Source organism: Nuphar pumila, chromosome 2 (assembly GCF_984573655.1).
Source record: "Nuphar pumila chromosome 2, dmNupPumi1.hap1.1, whole genome shotgun sequence".
Lineage (NCBI taxonomy): Eukaryota > Viridiplantae > Streptophyta > Magnoliopsida > Nymphaeales > Nymphaeaceae > Nuphar > Nuphar pumila.
The window spans coordinates 89,990,183-90,012,300 of NC_143250.1; the positions used below are offsets into that span (position 1 = coordinate 89,990,183).

The 22,118-nt window shown below is 38.7% G+C and overlaps 1 protein-coding gene across 1 annotated transcript; it reads right to left on the bottom strand.

The window, feature by feature from the left end:
• Positions 1–7,416: 7,416 nt before the first annotated feature.
• Positions 7,417–8,364, bottom strand: LOC149846037 (protein OXIDATIVE STRESS 3 LIKE 1-like). Its single transcript, XM_089990338.1, has 2 exons — positions 8,129–8,364; positions 7,417–8,001 (listed from the first exon to the last, which is right to left on the bottom strand). Exons 1-2 carry the CDS (start codon positions 8,362–8,364, stop codon positions 7,515–7,517), a joined length of 723 nt encoding a protein of 240 aa, XP_089846464.1. The 3' UTR covers positions 7,417–7,514.
• Positions 8,365–22,118: the final 13,754 nt, after the last annotated feature.

Sequence of the window (22,118 nt, forward strand, 5' to 3'; positions counted from 1 at the left end):
ACTCTCCACAATTGTCCACAATCAGCTTTCGATATCTTGTCATTTTGCACCTCATTGTTTGACGTTTGGCTATCTAGAACCTCATTTTTGGATGTCTCCTCATCCTTCGTCTTTTGTTTGCCCTTTAGACTTTTTGTGTTTTGTTGCGGTCCTTTTTTGCTCTTTGCCTCTCCAACCTTATTTTTTGCATCATTCAAAGTTGTTTTCTCTCTCATGCGTTTATAGAATTTCAGCATACGCTTCCTATTGTCTGTTACATCATTCTGAAAGAAAGTTATTAGCAAGCAACTAACTTAACTTACATCCAAAAAATAGAACATATAAAGATGTACATACGTAGTAGGATAAATATATTACAATCATAAATGTAATAATAATATACAAAGTCAAGAACATGTCCATGTATAAATTGAGTTAACATGTGCAAAGTAATCACATATGGCCAGAATTCACGAATTGAATCTCTCTGCTATATTAGATGTTACGCACACATCTTTTTCCTAGAAAGTGATTGTTAGCCCAATGTTTTGATTTCACATTATTGACAACATAATTGTATGCAACTAAGTGTTGCTCCCAAATTTTTTGAACAAAATAAGTGCATTGTTATTTCGTGACTGTTTGAGCTACACTTCAGCAAAATGCACTGAGTGGTGAACCAAGTTTCTTAGAAAAGTTTTTTGTCAACTATTTTATGCAATATCCGATATGACATATGTCATGCCTATCTGAGATATTTGTAAAATATAATCTCTTTATATTCGATGAAGACAATGAACCCTTTTTCACATGCTCCAAAAACCACGTGCATGAATCTTTTGACTCCTTATTAACAACTACAAATGCTAACAAAAAATTCTCACCACAAGGATCAATATTATGAGTTGACACAAATATACTCATGTATCTTCCTTTTAAGAATGTGTCATCAATCATATGAACTAGAGTGCATTCTTTAAAAAACTCATCGATGCATGGACGAAAGGATAACATGTTTTTAATCGATCTTACTGATATGTCTGAATGTACTCTAGCGATCCTCGGTTGCCTTTCATCAAAAAATCTAAATAGGCGAGAAGCATCTTGAAGGACTTTTTGAATAAACCATATAGTGCCTCCCTTGTTTGTATGTAACCTCCATACCATCATCGCGAGTGATGTCATTCATTATTTCTCTTGGGGTTATTTTCGGGTTATCGTCCACGTGTTTGTGAATAACACCTGAAATCCATTTGGAATAAATTTGTTCTACTATAAGGTTGCCCAATGATTCACTGTATGTATACTCGTTTTCATACTTCTTTACTTAAAAGAATGTTACCTTGCATACCTTTATGCAATAGATCTTCCAAGGGCAATAAATCATAGTCTTTGGGTTCTTTCTCGTGGATACGATAGTGACATTGTTATTACAGCTCCTAACGAATTTTGCTTTATAATTATTCGTAAGCACATGATCTTTTAAAAACTCATGACAATGCTGAAGATCATTAATGCTTTTGCTTAAAGCAATTTTTTGATTGCTTGAGCCTGTTATTAGCTACTAAAAATGTTTACAATCATTTAAGTTTTTTGTTATGCAACTTGTGATACAACTGAGATGCATTTGCTTCATTGATTTTCAATTGCTTTTTACTATATGAGAATCCATTGAACGAGAACATGTTCAACCATGTCTCGTTAGTGTAAAAAAATAAAACAGTTCTATTGCCTAATAAATGCTCATATATCTTATACAACATACCTAGGGTTCGACTTTCTAATTGTCATTTGAGCAATATTTTCAACCATCATTATTTATTAAATGTCATTAGTTTTTTGGTCCTCTCTTATCTTTTCTGAGTTTGCCTCAACATACATGGTATTGTCATCATCATCGATATCATCTGATTTTTCATTGTTTACGCCATTGTTGCTACCACTAATTAACTAAATCAAAATTTATTTTATTTATCGCTTCCTTTGCTTTCATACATACAACATTCTTGCATTTCTAACTTTCAAGATTAACCATAAAAATATAGCATTCATCATCACACTTACATCTTAAGCATAAATTACAAAGTTCAACAACTTGTACCTAGCTTTGTCATCCACATTTCTACAATCAAGATCATTGGCACTGGTTGGCCCATGTGGTTCAACATTCTCTGCGGTGATCCTCTGATCGTGTACAACATCAATTGTTTATGGAAGTTCTTTATTACCTGCATGTTAAAAATTTATATCCCTAATCAGTTCGGGCAACTGCATGCCCTCTACGTGCCTGAGCTCAATGTTTGGGACATCAATATTGTTCACTGTTTGAGATAATTACATGTTCGCCAAGGAACTAAGATCGGTAGATAGTGCCTGAGATAGATACACATTCTCCACAGGATTCTCATCATTCAATTCATTAATTGTTTCTTGTACATCACTTTCAACTTCTTGTTTAACTCTGAAAGCAACAACTTCTCTAACTTTGGGAGCAACTAAGTAAATGTCGCCAGTAAATAACATCAATTTTATATCATCATCATCCAAAACATTTATCTATATATGTTGGATATCTAATTTTGGAGAATAATTATATCAGAGGATCATTGAATTTTTTGCATATTTGATTTTACGCAACATAAAAGCTATATATTTCTTATAACTACTGTTTTTTGAGCCATTATAAATCTTCAAGTAAGGTGACCAGTGCTACGGTAGTTTATTTTAACCCTTTTACAGGTTATGATTAAATGCCTACACTAACTACAGAACATATCATCTATCTAATAAAAATAACATGTAAGAAAAGACCATCCATATATATTCCATACATTCAATTAACATAACTACCTACAACAACTACTATGAAAGTCAACTAACCATAATATCCCCTTAATCCCTATTCAATGCTTGTGCACAGTCAACCCTAGCCTCATTACATAAACACAAAAGTATTGAATATTTAGTAAAGAATAAGCAAACAAATATAAATCATCTACAATACAAACAAATATATATTTATGAAAAATACCCTAAATATAGCAAACCTCAAAGTGTAAATCCCATGGCAAATATTAAATAAAACACAAAGAAATATACAAAAAACATCCACAACAACCAAACACAAATATGCATAGGGTTATTAAATCCTAATATCTATTAAAAAAAGTTTGAAATGAAATAAAACATGTATATATATATATATATATTGTTTGTATGACATTCGCCTTTCGACCTAACTGGGAGAATGATACTGCAACTTTGTTGGAATGCATTAAATTTTTTTTACGAGAATCGCCACATGGAGAGAAGAAAAATTTTGAGGGTTATAGAGAGAAAAGAGTTAGGGTTTTTTCTAGAAACAAAAAAAAAACAAAATGAATAAAAACAATTTTTTGTATGATTCATGAAGCATGCAAATTTATAAAAATTGACATGACAGTACCTTATTGTTATGATTATTTCTTAGTGCGAACTACATAAAAATTCAAGTTATATGCACAAATCACATATATTTGTGGATCTCCTTGAGAATAAGTTATTAAAAGGCGGTTCATATGGTATCTCACGAATGATGAATGACGTATTATATATGTGAATTTAATACCTTATTTGTGATGATCATTTTGGAGTGAAAACTTCACAAAAATTCACATATTATATATGCAGATCATCACATATTTGCGGATTTTCATTAGTATCAGTTACTGAAAGGAAGTTCACACTGTATCTCGTGAATGCCGTACTATATATGCAAATTTAGTCAGTATTTGCAAAGTTACGCTTATTTCAGTTACATGAGATTTATAAATTTGGTCATGCTAACTTTGTGAGGTTCCCAAAAAAATCGTGTGAATCTACATTTTAATGAGAGTTTATGATATCAATTAAGCATGTCGATATATCGTGTGAATCTCAGGAGGTCCACTTGTGCGAAGGGTAAAAACGTTTTAATGAGGTCGGGCATTTGCTAATTTGGACATGGGGCAGATTTCAAAACTTACTAGCATTTTGGAAAATGTATCATTTTTGGCATACAGTAAGATCATTTTTCGTTAAATAATAATTTGTAAATAAAAATAAAAACTCTTATAGAGCTACAATTTAATTACAAATAGCCAAAATTACTCATTTCTAGTACTATCCAAAACCAAAAGTAGGATCACTTTGATTTATCTGCCACTTGAGGGTTTTGTTTCAACATAAAACTTGAAACACATTATGTCAGGTGGACACAGTTATCGGAAACTTCTGAAACCCTTGGAAGATTGAAACCACACACACTTTGAGGCACAAAAAAACTGGTGATTAACGGAGGTTTTGGTGCGGCCAACATCATGATGGAATATGGAGTAAATTTAGTGGGATGATTTATTTATGCCAATAGATTACACACTATAGATTATGCCCAGAGCTAAAAAAATTCTTCAACTAGAAGACAGAAACAGAATCTAGTAACGTCATTAACTGAACCTGAGGACTATGAGACGGCTTAATATGCATCTGCATTAGTTCAACGATACCTAGTCGATTAAACAAGAAATATATATATATATAACCTAATAACTAAACCATGATTATGATGCCGAATAAGAACTTTTTAGAGACAGGGTTTCTGAGATATATATGATTATTGTCGTCCGATCCGCTGACAACTACCGTTGGATTGGAATCTGAACATAGCCCCTTTTCCATCAAGCTTCTGGCCATGACATGGATTTAACTGGTGATGGTGAAACCTATTTCTCGGAGAAGGACGAAATTGATGTTATGGATGTCACTGTCCTCACCCTCTCAGCAAAGAGAAGTCACTATCATATTTATGCAGGTCCTGTTGGGGGGTAAATAAAACACGACTCTATGATCTTGTCGGTCTGATCAGTTTTCACCAAAAGATTGACAAAAAAATACAAGCGTACCAGCAAGCAATATTGCATCCAGCATAATACTTTTAGCTTTACTCCGGTGATGGGTACCGAGAATCTTTGTCTACAACCAGATACTTTAGCTTTACTCTGCTGATGGGTACCAGAATTTTTTGTCTCTAGCCTGATACTTTAGCTTTACTCTTGTGAAGGGTACCAGGAATCTTTGTATCAAGCTTGATACTATTAGCTTTTACCTTGTGAACTGCATGGTACTTATAACCAAGGTTTCTTTTTCCATTTTATTTAGACCATTTAGCTTTGACATTCCCCCTTGTTGAGCTAGTGTTTTCACGAATCTTCTCATTGCATCAACTAACTGAGAATGGAGTAAAAAGGGTCCCAACCAATGGATGCTCCACTAGATTTACCATTAGTAAAAGACAAAATCACAACAAATAGCAAAGCGCATTCAGATGTCGTTAGGAATTTAATAAGCTCTGGAGAGGTTGACATCATATCTTAGACGGGCAACAGCGCAAGGACGTGGTGCTGCAAAAGATCTGACAAATGGCAACTGCATTCAGGTCGCAGAAGGAAATACAATACGGGGCTTGCACGCCGTGGGACGTTGACATTCTACCAACTTGATTCGGACGTTAATATGGACAAGCCTTCTTTGTAAGCCCAAATCAGTGATCCGCAAATTTAAATCATGCAAAAGTTAAATATTTTGCCTGACCAGTCAGTATAGAGAACTTAAGGATGAAAAGCAAGACGAGCAGCTCGTGATTCGGCTCGGCTTGCCTCATGAAAAACTTGTTCGGGGCTCATAAATCGAGCTTAACCGGCCATGCCACAAGCTGCTTGTGAAGGTCAGGCAAGCCAAACATGATTTTGTAGTGTTCAACTTGGCCTGCCATGCCACAAGCTGCTGTAGTACACACATCTCTAATATACCATAGTTTTGAGCAGCTGGTTGGGATGTGTAGCTGAAGGTTGGGTGCCTGAAGTAGTAGTATTATGAAGATTTAAAAAAGAAAAATACAACTTTTTTAACGAGCCAGCTCAGGCTTGGCTCAGCTTGCGACGATCTCAAGCTTGAGCTGGGTTTCAGCTTTAATGGGCCAGAGAGAGAAATGTGAATGATCCACTGGTTGACAGAACCGGACCATGACATACAAATGTCATAGGATGCAGATAACGTTACCGATTTTCGCTCTCGGACCAAAACAAGCTCATAGAAATCATCGCTAAAGCAAGCAATGACCAATTAAAAATATGGTCAAGCCTGCCTTCGTCAACACTAAACTGATGTTGATATGTCACTGGACGTGCTCTTGTTATCGTACATCAAAGAGCCCTCCCTCTCTGTCTCAATTATTTATTGTGGCATCATGTTGTAAACTAAATATGCTCAATTTGACTGATTAAATAAGTTATCCTATCACGCGACGATGGCAAAGTTTTCAAACTAAGAATTGATTTGTTTAACTAAGTGGATAACTTTACATGTGGACGGCAGTACGCTATTCAAAACGCTACCATTTTGTTTGTTTTATTGTTTTTCATTTAAGATGGCCAAGTACTATGTCACTTTAATTATAGGGATAATAACCATTGAAACAAATTTACGATAGTAACTCATGAAACCCAGCAGGCAAAGACATACTAAAAGCCTTTCTTTTTTTCTTTTTTGATTAGTAAGCTGGGGTTAGGCAGACTCCGATCAGAGAATAACAAGAACCAAGAAGCCAAAGTCTTAGCAGTTTAGTGAACTTATGAAAAACGTGATTATGACTTAACAAAGCAAATTTGGTAATATTAGTACCAAGGGATGTATAATATTCGCAATCGGGATCTCGGTGGAACAAAGTATGTTGTCAGTATCGGTATCCGCCATGAATCGTTAATTTGTCCACCGATTCAGCTGTATCGGACATACTCAAGTGAATCGTTCTGTATCAGCCAAAATAATAATAACAATATCGTACGTGTCAATCATAACGTGACACGTGTTAAAATTATTAAAAATATTAAAAATATATTTTTTTGTATTTTTTTACATTTTATTAATAAATAACCGATTCAAGGGTGAAGCGTATCGATTTTCTGCGGATAAGCACCGAAACTGATAACATCAACAAACAAATTGGGTGACTACTTGTTCTTTTACGATACAAGACCGTCATTATATCGCTCTCTGAGAGTTGGCGAGTACGAGAGTTTTCAATCTCTCTTTTTTCGCAATCAGTACATGCAATTCTCACTCATAAGTTTTGAATAAAACTCAAAAAAAAAAAAACTCGGAGAATTCGTTGGTCCAATCCAAACTCATGTCTAACGCCCATAGCTTTCAACTTGTTGATCTCATCCTTTTGCATTCCTTGTCTCGTGAAATCGCCAGAATCCCTAGTATCATCGAAAACCCCCACAACAAATACCACCAGAATCTTGAAATTTCAGAGCCCCAAGCGTTAAAATCCTAAACAATGGCATTGTTTCAGATACCTAAATGGTAAAAACAGAGAGAAAAAAAGGAGAAGGAGAAGAAAAGGGCAGCCAAGGGTGTATTATACCCACAAAAATTTACAAACAGAGTGTGGATTTGATGTCATAGAAAGACAGGAGGTGTCGAGTTAGACAAAACGGCATTCCCACCCCCAAAAGTCAATAATGAAAGGAGTCCTTGTGCTTCTCTCGTCGGCATGCCGATGTCGCTCCCTGTAAATCAACCAAGGAGAACGATCTAGACGCGAAAGACCACTGTGGTGGCGATGTATTGCTGCCACAGCTACAGTGATTGCTGTGGGACGATGATCTCCCATTAGGAGGCAAGGGGGGCAATTGCTGCCGCTGCTGATGTTCTTCTCCGGCATTAGCGCCCTCCTTCTCCGAGCTGCTCATGGTGACGGCCAGGGCAAGCGTGCTCCGGCAAGAATTCGCGGGCTTCTTCGTGATCCCGTTGCCGGAATTTCGCAACGAGCGGCCGAGATGGTGGTTCCTCTCCCAAATGCTGCTCCTCAGTAGCAGATTCTTCCTCTTCCGGTTGTACGGGTTCTCCGGCTTCGCCAGATCCTTGGCCGCTGCCGCCGCAGCGTCCGATAGGCTGGTGAACGACTTCGATTTTCCGGCATAGAATTTCGAGATCCCCCTCCTGCAATCGCCCAAAATCCCAAAATAAAAGAGAAAAAAATCAGTGAAACCCTGTCTCTTAAGAAATGAAATTGAGGAATGGCAAATCCAAACCCTAATCTTTTATTGTAGGGATTGAAGATTTTTACCTGATGGGCAAGGACTTATTGAGGGAGTTCATGGCGTCGAGCGGGCCTTCATACGAGCTCTGGACCTCCGCTTCTCCGGAATCCTCGCCGTCCGATGAGGACGACCCAGCGCCGGAGCTGCTGTTCCGGCCGATGGATGATCTGCTGCTGCTGCTGAAGTCGTCGGCACCGGAGACCTTAAGGCGGTCTTCGCTCTGGCGATTCTCCGGCACGTATACGGAGATGCATGGCTGCATGCCCCTAGCAGCGAATCCGGACCCTTCGATCTGGGCACTGTCTAGAGCGAGAGGCATCCCAAAACCTCTCTCTCTCTCTCTACGCAAAGGCTAGAAAAGAAGAGAAGAGGAGAAGATGGGTTGAGCAGCTGCCAAAGGCGGACGTCCCTTGAAAAAAAAAATTCTTTCTTTTATTTCATTGTTGTACAGCATCATCATGATCATCATCCTCTAAGATATAGTCACCTCACCTGATCCCTTTTTTGCGTCATTTTTTGCCGATTTTTCCACGAATATAAATATTATTAAATGCGAATATGTGTAGATATACTATTAAATAGTTAAGTACGGCTGCGCCTTATCCTCTTCCACCCAAGCCACGAGATGGACGAAAAACAATAATAATAATAATAATAATAATTCCATTCAAGGCAAATAAATTAAACAAAAAAAAAATGGAGAGAAGACCAAAAAAGGCTAAAACCAGTGGGTAGATTTCTCATTTCTGGTTGCTGGTCTATGTTGCCAGTCATACGTGCTACTCCGATTCGTGTAGGAACGTGGGGACGGTGCTTTGTGGCTCCGAGCTGATCTAAGCCGAGTACGGACCAGATCAGGAACGGGTTCTACCAATCGGCCGCCCAAACTTTTCGGCGGTGGAACTTGCTAAGTTAATCCGGGTCTGGTTCCAACCATGTGGACCGAACCCGTCGCCCTGGAGATAACCTGATTAACTTTCTGAACCTGTTCGTTTGGGTCCATTCCTTATTATTATCGGGTCTGGATCTGATTTTATCCGGGTCAGAGCTTAGTCTCGGTCCGGACTCTTGCCCTTCCCAACCTTTCAACAGTCGGTCTGGGAGTCAAAGTCACCTTTGCCCATCTGCCCTTCCAATCTTATCTTCTAGGTTTGGGGGTCCGCCGACCAGAGACCGCGCCCATGTGGAACCCACATGCCAAGCCAGCCACCGTGTCACTTCCTTCACCTTTCAACGACCGCCACGTGAGCACCATACTGCCTACGAGGCTTTCCTTGCTATCGTGGCAAACCCAGACCTTGCCATGTCATACCTACCCTCTTCTTTCCATCTAAAACCCCAACCTGGGTATATTGGAATATTTGCGGCACATCAGAGCCAAGCCAACCCCTTAAAGAGTCGGTATGATACGGTGGTGTGCAAGAGCGCCTCATTATCTTAACGGGCACAGGGACGTTATTAACGGCGTAGGCAGGAGCTGTAAGATGGTGTTGGAAAACTGAAACGCCCACTACTGAGACAGTCTCCAACTTGAACCCCAGGGATTGTTATGGACTTTCGACCCACACTCAAAACCCAACGGGTTAAATGCAACAACCCAGATCCAGCTTGGTTAAAACTCACACTAAAGAAGTTAATTGACTATGGCGTTAGTGTTGGCTTGACCACATATTGGATTTATTTTTGAACAGTCAGTCTGGTTCTGAAACTAGAACTGGTTGAATTTCACCGCGAAATTTTGGATCCAACTAAGATATCAACCTTGTTGGTGCTGGATTCGCCAAAAAATAGGTAAAATCGATTGATCTAAATTTTACGGTGAACCCCTATCCAGCTTTTTTTATCCAAATAGACATGGCATCCATTCCATATTTAGTTGCATACTTACGGATAGGACAGTTTGGGCTGGGTCCAATTCAGGCCCAGTCGTAACTGTTGTTGTGGTTTTAAGGCCCAAACAAAAATCTGACAAGAGGTTTGAATCCGATCGAGCTTAAACAAGGAAAACAAATTACTCAAAAATAAGCAAAGAAGCAAGCAATCTCCACACTGTTTTGGTAATGTGCCTATGCTTAGGAGAGAGTTCAAAATGATCTTATCTTACAAGAAAAATATACAAAACTATAAAAAAAAAACAATAATACTTATCGTTCAATCCAACAAATAAAATATGGCATGTGGTTTCATGGTGTACCTGTTCAAGCCATATAATGATAATATTCACCTTGACTTGAATGTCCACATATTTACCAATCATTTCTTCTACATCTATGGCATTGTCTCTTTAGGGTCAACTATGTTTAACTTCTCAATAGTCACTGGCTATGGCATCATATCTGCAGGGTTCTCGTAGATAGAAATATTTTCTAATTGAATCTTTTTATCTTCAATGAATTCATAAATTTTATGGTGCATGTTCTCAATATGATTTTACCTTATACGATACACTAAGTCGATCGCACTCTTGTTATTGCAATGCACATATGCCTTCTCTTGTGAGATGCCAAATTCACTAACCAAACCCTTCAACCAGACAGATTCTTTTGTTGCTTCAACTGCTGTCATATACTCTATTTCAGTCATAAATAATGCAACAATGTCCTACAAAATGCATCTCCAACTTATAAGTCACCATTGAATTTGAACACATAACTTGTCAATGAATGTCTCCTATCAAGGTCATCTTCATAATCATAATCAATATACTCAACCAATATACATTCATCTTTATTCTTTTGAAACAATAACCTAGTGTTTATAGTACCTCTCAAATAATGCATATCAATGAGCCTTACCCGGATTAATCATATACCTAATAACAACACTTACCGTGTGTGCGCTTACCGTGTGTGCAATATTTGGACTGGTGAATAACAATATACATCAAGCACCAAAGTGTACTAGCATAAGGAATCTTCTTAGTCTATTCTCTTTCTTAATCATTCTAAGGACATTCGTCCTTAAGTTCAACTATTGCCCAAGAGGTGTGCTACGACATCATTGATATTAAACCTCTCCAACACCTTCTCTACATATCTATCTTACGAGAACCATAACTAGTCAAGTCTTTTATCTCTTTTGATTTTCATACCAAAGATCTTTTTTACAACACTTAAATTTTTTATTTTAAATTCAAAACCCAACATATCCTTTAAAGCATTAATATCAAAAATATTTTTTGTTGCAATCAACGTGTCATCAATATATAAAGTAACACTATAAAATAATCATCAACCAACTTATGATAATAAATACAAGAATTATAATTACTATGAATATAATCATGCTTAATCATACACTACAAGAAAATAGGTTGTTAGCGACGGACGTTAGCGACGGAATCTTTCCGTCGCTAGTTAGCGACGGATTGGCAAGCGACAAATATTCGTCGCTATTATCACTGAATCTTATGAAAGTAGCGACGGAAGATAGTCCGTCGCCTAGTCCGTCGCTAATTAGCGACGGATGTTGTGACAGATTGTTTTGTCGGTACGATCGCACCATTTACCGACGACGTTAGCGACGGAAACTAGTCCGTCGCTAACTAGCGACGGATGTGGCGACAGAATATAATCCGTCGCTATTTTCGCGAATTTGATTTTACGTTGGCTTAGCGACGGAATTAATTCGTCGCTAAGCCGTCGCTAACTTTCGAATAACCCTAATCCCAACCAGGTTTTCCTTTTCTTCTTTCGCTGCTCCTGCGCCGGTCCCGCTCCCGCCGTTCGCCGGTCCCGCCGTTCGCCGGTCCCACCGTCCGCCGGTCCCACCGTCCGCTGGTCCCACCGTTCGCCGCCCGGAGAAAGGTAACGCCCTCCCCCTCCCGTTTCCGGCAAGGGGTTAACCCCCTGCCGGAAAACGCAGGGGGTTAACCCCCTGCCGGAAACGGCAGGAGGTTAACCCCCTCCCGGTTCACGCAGGGGGTTAACCCCCTCCCGTTTCCGGCAGGGGGTTAACCCCCTCCCGGTTCACACAGGGGGTTAACCCCCTGCCGTTTCCGGCAGGGGGTTAACCCCCGTTTTCACACAGGGGGTTAACCCCCTACCGTTTCTGGCAGGGGGTTAACCCCCTCCCGGTTCACATAGGGGGTTAACCCCCTGCCGTTTCCGGCAGGGGGTTAACCCCCATTTTCACGCAGGGGGTTAACCCCCTGCCGTTTCTGGCAGGGGGTTAACCCCCTCCCGGTTCACACAGGGGGTTAACCCCCTGTCGTTTCCGGCAGGGGGTTAACCCCCGTTTTGACGTAAGGGGTTAACCCCCTGCCGTTTTCGGCAGGGGGTTAACCCCCTTCCGGTTCACGCAGGGGGTTAACCCCCATTTTCACGCAGGGGGTTAACCCCCTGCCATTTCCGGCAGGGGGTTAACCCCCTCCCGGTTCACAGGGGGTTAACCCCCTTCCAGAAAACGGAGGGGGTTAACCCCCGCGTTTTCCGGCAGAGGGTTAACCCCCGCGTTTTCCGGAAGGGGGTTAACCCCCTGCATTTTTCGGCAGAGGACCCTTGCCCCTTGCCTTTCCGGTAGGGGGTCGACCCTGTCGGAACAGCAGGGGAGTCGACCCCTTGTCAGAACAGTTTTTTTTCCGTGGTGACTTCATTTTAAAAAATTGTTTTTTTGTGCAGATTTCTCAACGGAACTCGCTTGTGCCCCGCCACCCGTGGTAAGTAAGTGACAAAAACAATGCAAATCGGGTAAATACCCGTGGTGAGTAAGTGAGGCAAGCGCATCACATGTTATTTAATTTATTGAATGTAACACTTTATTGTTCACACACTCACTTAGTTGTTGATATCTAGGACTGCTTTGTTGGAGTTCGGAGATCATGCTGAGCATGATTTTAATGTATGAATATGGAAGTGTTCTTATTTTTGGAGTACGGAGTCCATGCTATGCGTGGTAGTAGTTAGTGGGATATTGAAGTGTGTTTGCTGCAGGTACATGTTTGACATTTGTTTGATATGAATTATTTTGATGTATTGCAATGTTTGATGTGATTGTATCCATGCTTACATGTAGTTACTTTCAATTTGATTATGTCTTCCATGTGAAATTGTATACTGAAAGCATGCTTCAAATGAATGTATCGTGTCATGAATAGTTTGCACATGAAAATATTAAGTTATCAATGCATGCATCATAATTCTTGTGATTGTATGACATCATATATTGCATGATAAATTTGATATTTTCTTCATCATAGCATTTTGATGGTTCTCTTTTAACTGGTTAGGATACTATTCGTAACATCATACGACAGAATGACTGCAAACCGTGAATGGATGTACCGTAGGATAGTGGACAATGAGTTATCGCATGAATATATGGATGGTGTCGACAGTTTTATTGAATTTGCAACGGCAAGTGTCAGTACGGTAGATCCCACAGGTCGGATTAGGTGTCCCTGCAAGATTTGTAAGAATAATCGATTTGTAGAACCTCATGGCGTTAGACATCACCTATACAGGAAGGGTTTTGTGAGTGATTATCAGAACTGGACGTTTCATGGAGAAGAATTTAGAAACGATTTTGATGCACGGGTGAATGTGGTGCACGATAATCCATATACGGATTTGATATTTGATGCTGCAGGAACAGAACTGGGTTCTGCTATGAGTTCTAGTGATGTAAGAACTGCCGTAGATGAAGAATCACCAAACGATGCAGCTAGTAGATTTTATGATTTACTTAAAGATGCTGATGAGCCACTTTGGAACGGTTGTGAGAGTCACACTATCTTGTCTGCAGTTCTTCAACTAATGAATTTGAAGTCCGAGTATAATTTGAGTCAATCATGTTTTGACCGTTTGTGCATGATTGTGAAGAGTATGTTGCCTAAAGATGAGAAATTGCCACAAAATTTCTATCGTGCGAAAGTTATGGTCAACGCTCTAGGTATGGGTTATAAAAAGATTGATGCTTGTCCAAATCACTGCATGTTGTATTTCAAGGAGCAGGAAAACGACATATCATGCCCGTCATGTGGGCATCCTCGGTTCAAGCCAAAGACAAGAGGCAATGGTAGCACGAGATCAAAGGAAGTTTCATACAAGTCGCTCCGCTACTTTCCTATCACTCCTAGATTGCAGCGATTGTATATGTCTTCAAAGACAGCTAAACACATGAGATGGCATGCAAATAAAGTTCAACACGATGAAAACAAGATCACGCATCCTGTTGACGCTGAAGCTTGGAAGCACTTTGATCGTACTCATCAGAACTTCGCAATGGAAGTGCGAAATGTTAGACTCGGTCTATGTACAGATGGATTTAATCCATTTGGGGGTAGATCAACTCCATACTCATGCTGGCCAGTATTTGTAACTCCATACAACCTTCCACCAAGCTTGTGTATGAAACGTCCAAATCTTTTCTTGTCTCTGTTGATCCCTGGTCCGACCTCACCTGGCCAAAATCTTGATGTATATCTAAGGCCATTGATTGATGAATTAAAAGTACTGTGGGATGACGGTGTTACCACGTATGATGCCCACAAAAAACAAAATTTCAACATGAAGGCCGTTGTTCTATGGACAATCAGTGACTTCCCTGCATATGGTATGTTATCTGGTTGGAGCACACATGGGAGGTTGGCTTGTCCGTACTGCATGGAGGATTCCAAAGCTTTTAGATTGAGGCATGGAAGGAAGCCTTGCTGGTTTGATTGCCATCGTCGATTTCTACCCAGCGATCATCCGTTCCGACGTCAAAAGAATGCATTTACAGCAGGCACAACTGAAATGGAAGGTTCATCCTCAAGATTGTTTGGCATAGAGATTTTAAGAAGATTGCGATACTTTCCAGATGTATTAACAGATGCCCGCAGTCCTACACCCTTCCGTGGATTTGGGAAGGAACACAATTGGACGAAAAAATCTATTTTTTGGGAACTACCGTATTGGCCGACCCTATTGATACGACATAATTTGGATGTGATGCATGTAGAGAAAAATGTGTTTGATAATGTGTTCAATACAGTAATGAATATTAAAGGAAAAACGAAGGATAATATGAAGGCCCGTATGGATTTAAAATTAATATGTAAAAGACCAGAATTGGAACTCAAAGAGTATAATGGCAAAGTACTGAAACCAAAGGCGAAGTACGTGCTCGGACCTGATCAAATAAAACATGTATGTCAATGGTTGAGACAACTGAGATTTTCAGATGGATATGTCTCTAACATTGCTCGGGCTGTGAAGATTGACGATGGACAGTTATATGGGTTGAAGAGCCATGATTGTCATATCTTTATGCAACGATTGATACCCCTAGCATTCCATGATATGTTAGACAAACCTATATGGGGGGTATTGTCTGAGTTGAGCGGATTTTTCAGAACATTGTGCGCATCGGAGGTCATTGTATCAGATGTAAAGAATCTCGAGGACTCTGTCATCACCACTGTTTGTCTGTTAGAAAAGATATTTACGCCAGCATTTTTCGATGTTATGGAACATTTGATCATACATTTGCCATATGAACTAAGGGTTGGTGGCCCTGTGCAATATCGATGGATGTACCCATTTGAAAGGTATATGTTTTTTTATATTTGTCTCTTTAATGACAGACATTTAAAATTTGAAATGTATATTCTTGTCAGATGCATGTTCGACCTAAAAAAAAAGGTTCGTAATAAAGCAAGAGTAGAAGGCTCTATTTGTGAGGCGTACACTTTAGAAGAGATTTCAAATTTCTCATCTATGTACTTCGAACCTCATATTTCAACACGTTACACATGCCCGCCCCGTAACGATGATGGAGAACAAGTAACTGTAGCTGACAAGCTGTCGATATTTCAACGACTTGGGCATGCATTTGGTAGTTGCCGATCAAGGCTATTGACAGATCGAGAGCAAGATGCAGCACACATCTATATTCTTTTTAATTGTTCAGCGATCGACCCATACATCGAGTAAGTATATGTATATGCAACTCAATTATAAATCCTTTTATGTTCTATATGTGGATACATGGCTCGGTAATATAAGTATTTGTGGTTTGCAGACGATTTGATCTGGAGTTGCAAAGCAAAGTTTCACATCTCACTAATGCAGAAGTACAAAAAGAACGTGAAACTAAGTTTGTGGAGTGGTTGAAACAGTTGGTAAAGAAGCTAACATAAATTTTGTACTTATAAACAACACTAAGTTACTTAATTGATCGTGATCACAATAATTGTTTATGTCTGTGCGTAGGTTCGCCATGGTGATGTTAAAGATCAAGGAATATGTGATTTAGAAAATGGTCCGACCAAAGTTGTGCAATGCTACAACGGGTATATCGTAAATGGTTATCGATTCCATACAAAAGACTATGGTATAAACAAATCAACGATAAATAGTGGCGTGTGTGTCAAGGGTAGCAGCTACGGTGAAAATGAACATGATTACTACGGTGTTATAGAGGAAATAATGGAGTTGACTTACTTAGGCATGAATAACAGGGTTACGGTATTCAAGTGTCATTGGTTTGATCCAACTGCAACAAGACTCGACAAAGCTTCAGGCATTGTGGAGGTGAATCATAAATCCAGGTTTGGAACATATGAACCATTCATATTAGCCTCGCAAGCTCAACAAGTTTATTATACTTCATATCCGAGTATAAAAAAGTCAGATAGAAATGAATGGTGGGCAGTTTGCAAGGTGAAATCCAAACTATACCCCGAGTATGATCAGTTACAAGAAGATGAGTTAGCTGAAGACAGTGATTACTATCAATCAGATGATGTCTGTGACTTCGCTTATGGTCACGATGTTGCGCATGATATGCATGTCATATCTCCATTAGCTGATGAAACATTCATAGAGGAATGTGATCCAAATGATGTACCAAGTGGATGGGCAAACAATGAAGAAGAAGAAGAAGAAGAAGAAGAAGAAGAAGAAGAAGAAGAAGAAGAAGAAGAAAGTCAAACTAGTGACGAGGAAGAATTCTCAAGCTAGTGAAAAAAATCTTATACTACAAACCTCTATTTAAATGCATTGTAATACTTGATGTGAGTTGTATTGCAATACTTGGTGTGAATGATTAAAAATTTTATTTCAATGTATTGTAATACTTGATACGAATGATTCGAATGCATTGTAATTTATCTGAATATATTATAATTTATGCAATTAACGAATGATTTGAATTAGTGCAATACTTGATGTCAATGATTTGAATTATTTGAATGCATTGCAATGCTTGATGTGAATGACTTGAATGCATTGTAATACTTGATGTGAATTATTTGAATGTATTGTATGACATATGTTATTTGTTAGAATATGGTTCGTGGAGGTTATAGTGGTCGCTCATCCAGTAGTAGCCAGGCTCAACCTTCATCTTCACGGGCTCCTGTAATAGGTATATCATATAACTAATTAGATGCTTGATTAGTTCAAATGCACATTCTGAGAACTTGGTGTGTATTTTTTTACAGATGATGTTGCGCCTGTATACGACCCACCTACACCAGTTGATCGCACAAGTCAACAGCCAACACAGGAAACAGGGTCTTCACAGGCTGGCACAAGAAGACTCATTCGAATAGTGTATATCGATAATCGACCGTAAGTATTTTGTTTTCAATTATTGCATATCTTTTAAATATTTTATATTGATATTTACTGTGTAACAATTCATGTGCAGCACGAGGTTTGAGCCACAAGAAGTAGTACGGGAGATTAGGAATTCACTTCTTCAACATCTACCAGGACCAGTTGCTCAATGGAAAGAGTACCCAAAGGAGGTATTAGACAGATTGTGGTCCTCATTCATGGTATACAGTTGTTCCTCATAGTTAATGTGTTTCATATTTAATTTATTTAAGCAATGTCTACTAACTTTCTGAAAATATTTGTAGGCTTCGAATCGCTTTGCAACTACGGTGGAAGAAAATGATGCAAGGAAGGTGTGGCAGAAGGTGGCTGCCAATCGATTTGCAGACATGCTGCACACTATGAAGACTGCAGCAAAAAAAGCATCTGGCGTAGTAGATGATCCATTACTGTGGAAGGGCCATGGTCCTATTACTATCAGGAGAGATTACTGGGATGAAATGTGCGATATGTGGGCGGGAGATGCATTTAAAAATCGCTCTGCGAAGGCTTCACAAAATCGATCGAAGATGCCCGAAGCCCATCTACACACAGGTGGATCTAAGACATTTGGGAGCCACCTAAAGAAAATGGTAACTCATCAATATATAATATTAATTTTATAAGTATAGTTGCAAATTTGTGTACTAAATCTTTTGTCATTTAACTTCGCAGGAAGCAGAAAAAGGAGGCAGTGTACCATATAAGGATGTGTTTGTAGAAACACATAAACGGAAGACCACGGGAGTCTTCGTATCAGAGAAGGCGAGAACGACAACGGTATGTATTAATTCTATTAATAATCATTGCAATATATATGCAAGTCATCATAATGTTATCATTAATTATTAATGAATACTTTAAACATTATTTTGTAGGAGGCATATGAGCAACAAATGGTAGAGCGATATGGTGAAGACGCTACTCAGCATCCATCATTTGATCCTACAGCATGGGTGACTGCAGCAGGTGAACCCAAAAAAGGTCGCGTGTTCGGGTTTGGGAGTAATATGAACACTTCACCAGTTATTGGTTCTTCCAGTTACGGCTCACCAACTTCTTGCGCCGACATAAGCTCCAAGCAGCCGACTATTCTTTCCGGTGATGATGTACGCGAGATCATTAATGAATCACTGAATAACTACTTCCAATACACCGTCGCCCCCTTTCTCCGAAATGAGATCAAGGCCGCTGTTCAGGATAGGGGATCTTCGATTCCAGGTCCCTCTCAAGTATAATCACATATATAGTTTTTTTGACTATCTTAAAGCACATCTGAGCATGGTAGAATCACATATAGAGTTTTTCTAGATGCCTTAGAACACATATGAACATGCTATAATCACATATTCAATTTTTTTACTGCCTTAGCACACATATGAGCATGATAGAATCACATATATATATATATATATATTTAACTTTTTGTTTGTCTTAGAGCACATATGAGCATGATAGAATCACATATAAAGTTTTTTTGATTGCATTAGAACACATAAGCATGCTATAATCACATATTCAGTTTTTTTACTGCCTAAGAACACATATGAGCATATTATAATCACATATTCTGTTTTTTGACTGCCTTAGCACACATATGAACATGCTATAATAACATATAGAGTTTTTTAACTGCCTTAGAACACATATGAACATGTTATATATCATTTATGATAGAATCACATATAAAATTTTTGGCTTTGCCTGCCTTAGAGCACATATGAGCATGCTATATTCACATATTCAATTTTTTTACTGCCTTAGCACACATACGAGCATGATCGAATCACATATATAGTTTTTTGCTTGCCTTAAAGCACATCTGAGCATGGTAGAATCACATATAGAGTTTTTTTATATGCCTTAGAACACATATGAACATGCTATAATCACATATTCAATTTTTTGACTGCCTTAGCACACATATGAGCATGATAGAATCACATATAGAGTTTTTTTATTGCCTTAGATCACACATGAGCACATGATAGAATCACATATAGTGTGTAATTTATTTCATTATATTTTGTTTATCAATACTGACTGTTCTTTTCTTGTGTAGGCTGCTAGCGATAATCAGGGTAGTGGAGCTGAAGGGACAGATAAAGACAATGAACAAGAAGACGCACAAAATCTTGGCGATGATTAGAGGACTGTGTTGAAGAAGTTCTATTTTTTTTATTTTTCCTAATTGTAATTGTTGAATTGTAAATAATTAAACTTCTTAGTTTTAAGGTGGAACGATTAATTATTATAGATACTTGTTATATGAATTTTTTTGTGTGGTTTGTTTTTTATTACAGGAAATATAAATTGTACAGGAAATATAAATTGTACAGTTCTCCGTAATTAATTTTTAAATAAATTTTTTTTGATTTTTTTTCGTTTTTGCGACGGATTAGCGACGGATGATTCTGTCGCTATTCATATTAATCTAGCGACGGAATTAAATCCGTCGCCACGCCGTGGTCGCCGTTTAGTACCGGCGGATTGGCGACGGAATATAGCGCTCGTTATTCCGTCGCAATTAGCGACGGACTTGGCGACGAAATTATTCCGTCGCCAGTTAGCGTCGAAATATTCGCGACGTAAGCATACTGTCGCCGCGTTGTCGCTAATCCGTCGCTAACCATGTTAGCGACGGATTAGCGACGGATTAGCGACGGAAGGTGGTCGTCGCTAATCTACTGCTCTGTTGTAGTGATACAAGTATCAAATATTTTATACTATTGTATATGAGATTGCTTAAGCCCATAAAGTGACTTCTTCAACTTGAAAAACATAGTTCTCATAACCCATCTTCTCAAATTCTTTCGGTTAATTCATGTAAATGTCTTTTAAATCACCGCAGAGAAAAGTTGTTTTCACATTCATTTGTTCTAACTTCAAATCAAACATAATCATCAAAGTTAACAACAAATGAATAAAGGTAAAACTTACAACTAGAAAAAATATCTTATTATAATTAATATCTTCTTTCTGAAAAAACCTCTTAGCAACAATACTGTACAAAAAAATAAGCAAAACCTCGAAAGAGAAATAATAGCACTTGTCGCTCATTCCACCAAATAAACTGTAGCCAAGCCTTCCTCTCTCTAATATTGAGATAAAATAACTCAAGCATACTTTCTTGATGGCTTTCAATAGAAGATAGCTCTCACCAAGAATTCGCATTTTCTCGTCACAACTCTTATGTTTTTAGCACAGCTCCAAAACCCACACCATACTTAAATAGGTGAAGACAGGAGTCCAACACCACTTGTCTCACCACTTTTCTATATGAACAGTTTTCTCACCCCAAAATAAAAGGAGTCCTCCGTGGACCCTACCAAAAACGTGGCATGTGGTCCTTTGATGGATCTTTTCAAACCACATTATGACAACTGCGACCCGTTTGTCTGTCAATGAGCTTCCTCGTTTACAACACGATGCTGTTTGGCTCATCCTTAAAATTCCTTTTCTTTTATGTCTGTCTTTGGCCAGGCATTTTCCTTTATGTCGTCTCTCAGATATGTTTATTTATAGTTTCCTTCTCCTTATTTTGCTCTTGGTGGTTTATTGATTGACAACAAAGTTTCGTGAGTCGTGACCGTAAGAAATTCTAATATCTACCTTTGCCCAAATAACCTTTTATTATGCCCCCCTTTAGTTCCCTATTCCCTAGAGGCATCAATTTCATTTTGTGTTCACACACTGAGAGAGAGAGAGAGAGAGATTCTTTGTTATCCTGCAAACTTAAATGCCAGAGTTCATTGAATACGACATCAATTGATAAGACCATTATTTGCCAGAGTTCGTAGAATATGAAATCAAGTAAGAAAACCATCATTGCATTGTAAGGATCACATCCATAAGCTTGGATCCACAAGAAAAAAATCTGAAAAAAAAAAAGATAATTTCTACTCAATTGTTCGGTGCCTTCATTAATACCAAAGATGTTTACTTTTATTTTTAGCTCGTTTTTTACACCATTTATTTCCATCCATTCATTAATACCAAAATCTTTTGTTCTTGAACTCATTATTTAATAAAAAAAAAAATTTTGTTGCTGTTCATGTATCGCTAACTGTATGTCTCTTGGAGGCGGGGGTGATGTTGCGGGTGGTCTAGTCGCGCAATGTTAATGGGATAGCAATCGTCGACGCCATAAATCTCGTGCATTTGAATATGTGAGAGTTCCTTGGCGTGAAGTGAGATCTTCTCGGGCTACAGACAGGGAGTAACGTTTGTAGCGTAGAAGACGGGCTTCAGTTGCTTGCAATGACGCCACAACAGACCTGTCCTCAGGACAGTCCACAGTTCCTCTGTCAGATTTAACGAGCATGCCTGCATGAAGCCAGTATGATATGGCTACTGACGATTCCAACAAAAAGAGTGATTAATGAAGACAATTAGCATTAACAGTATATTAGAATGAAGGGGCAAAGAAAGCATA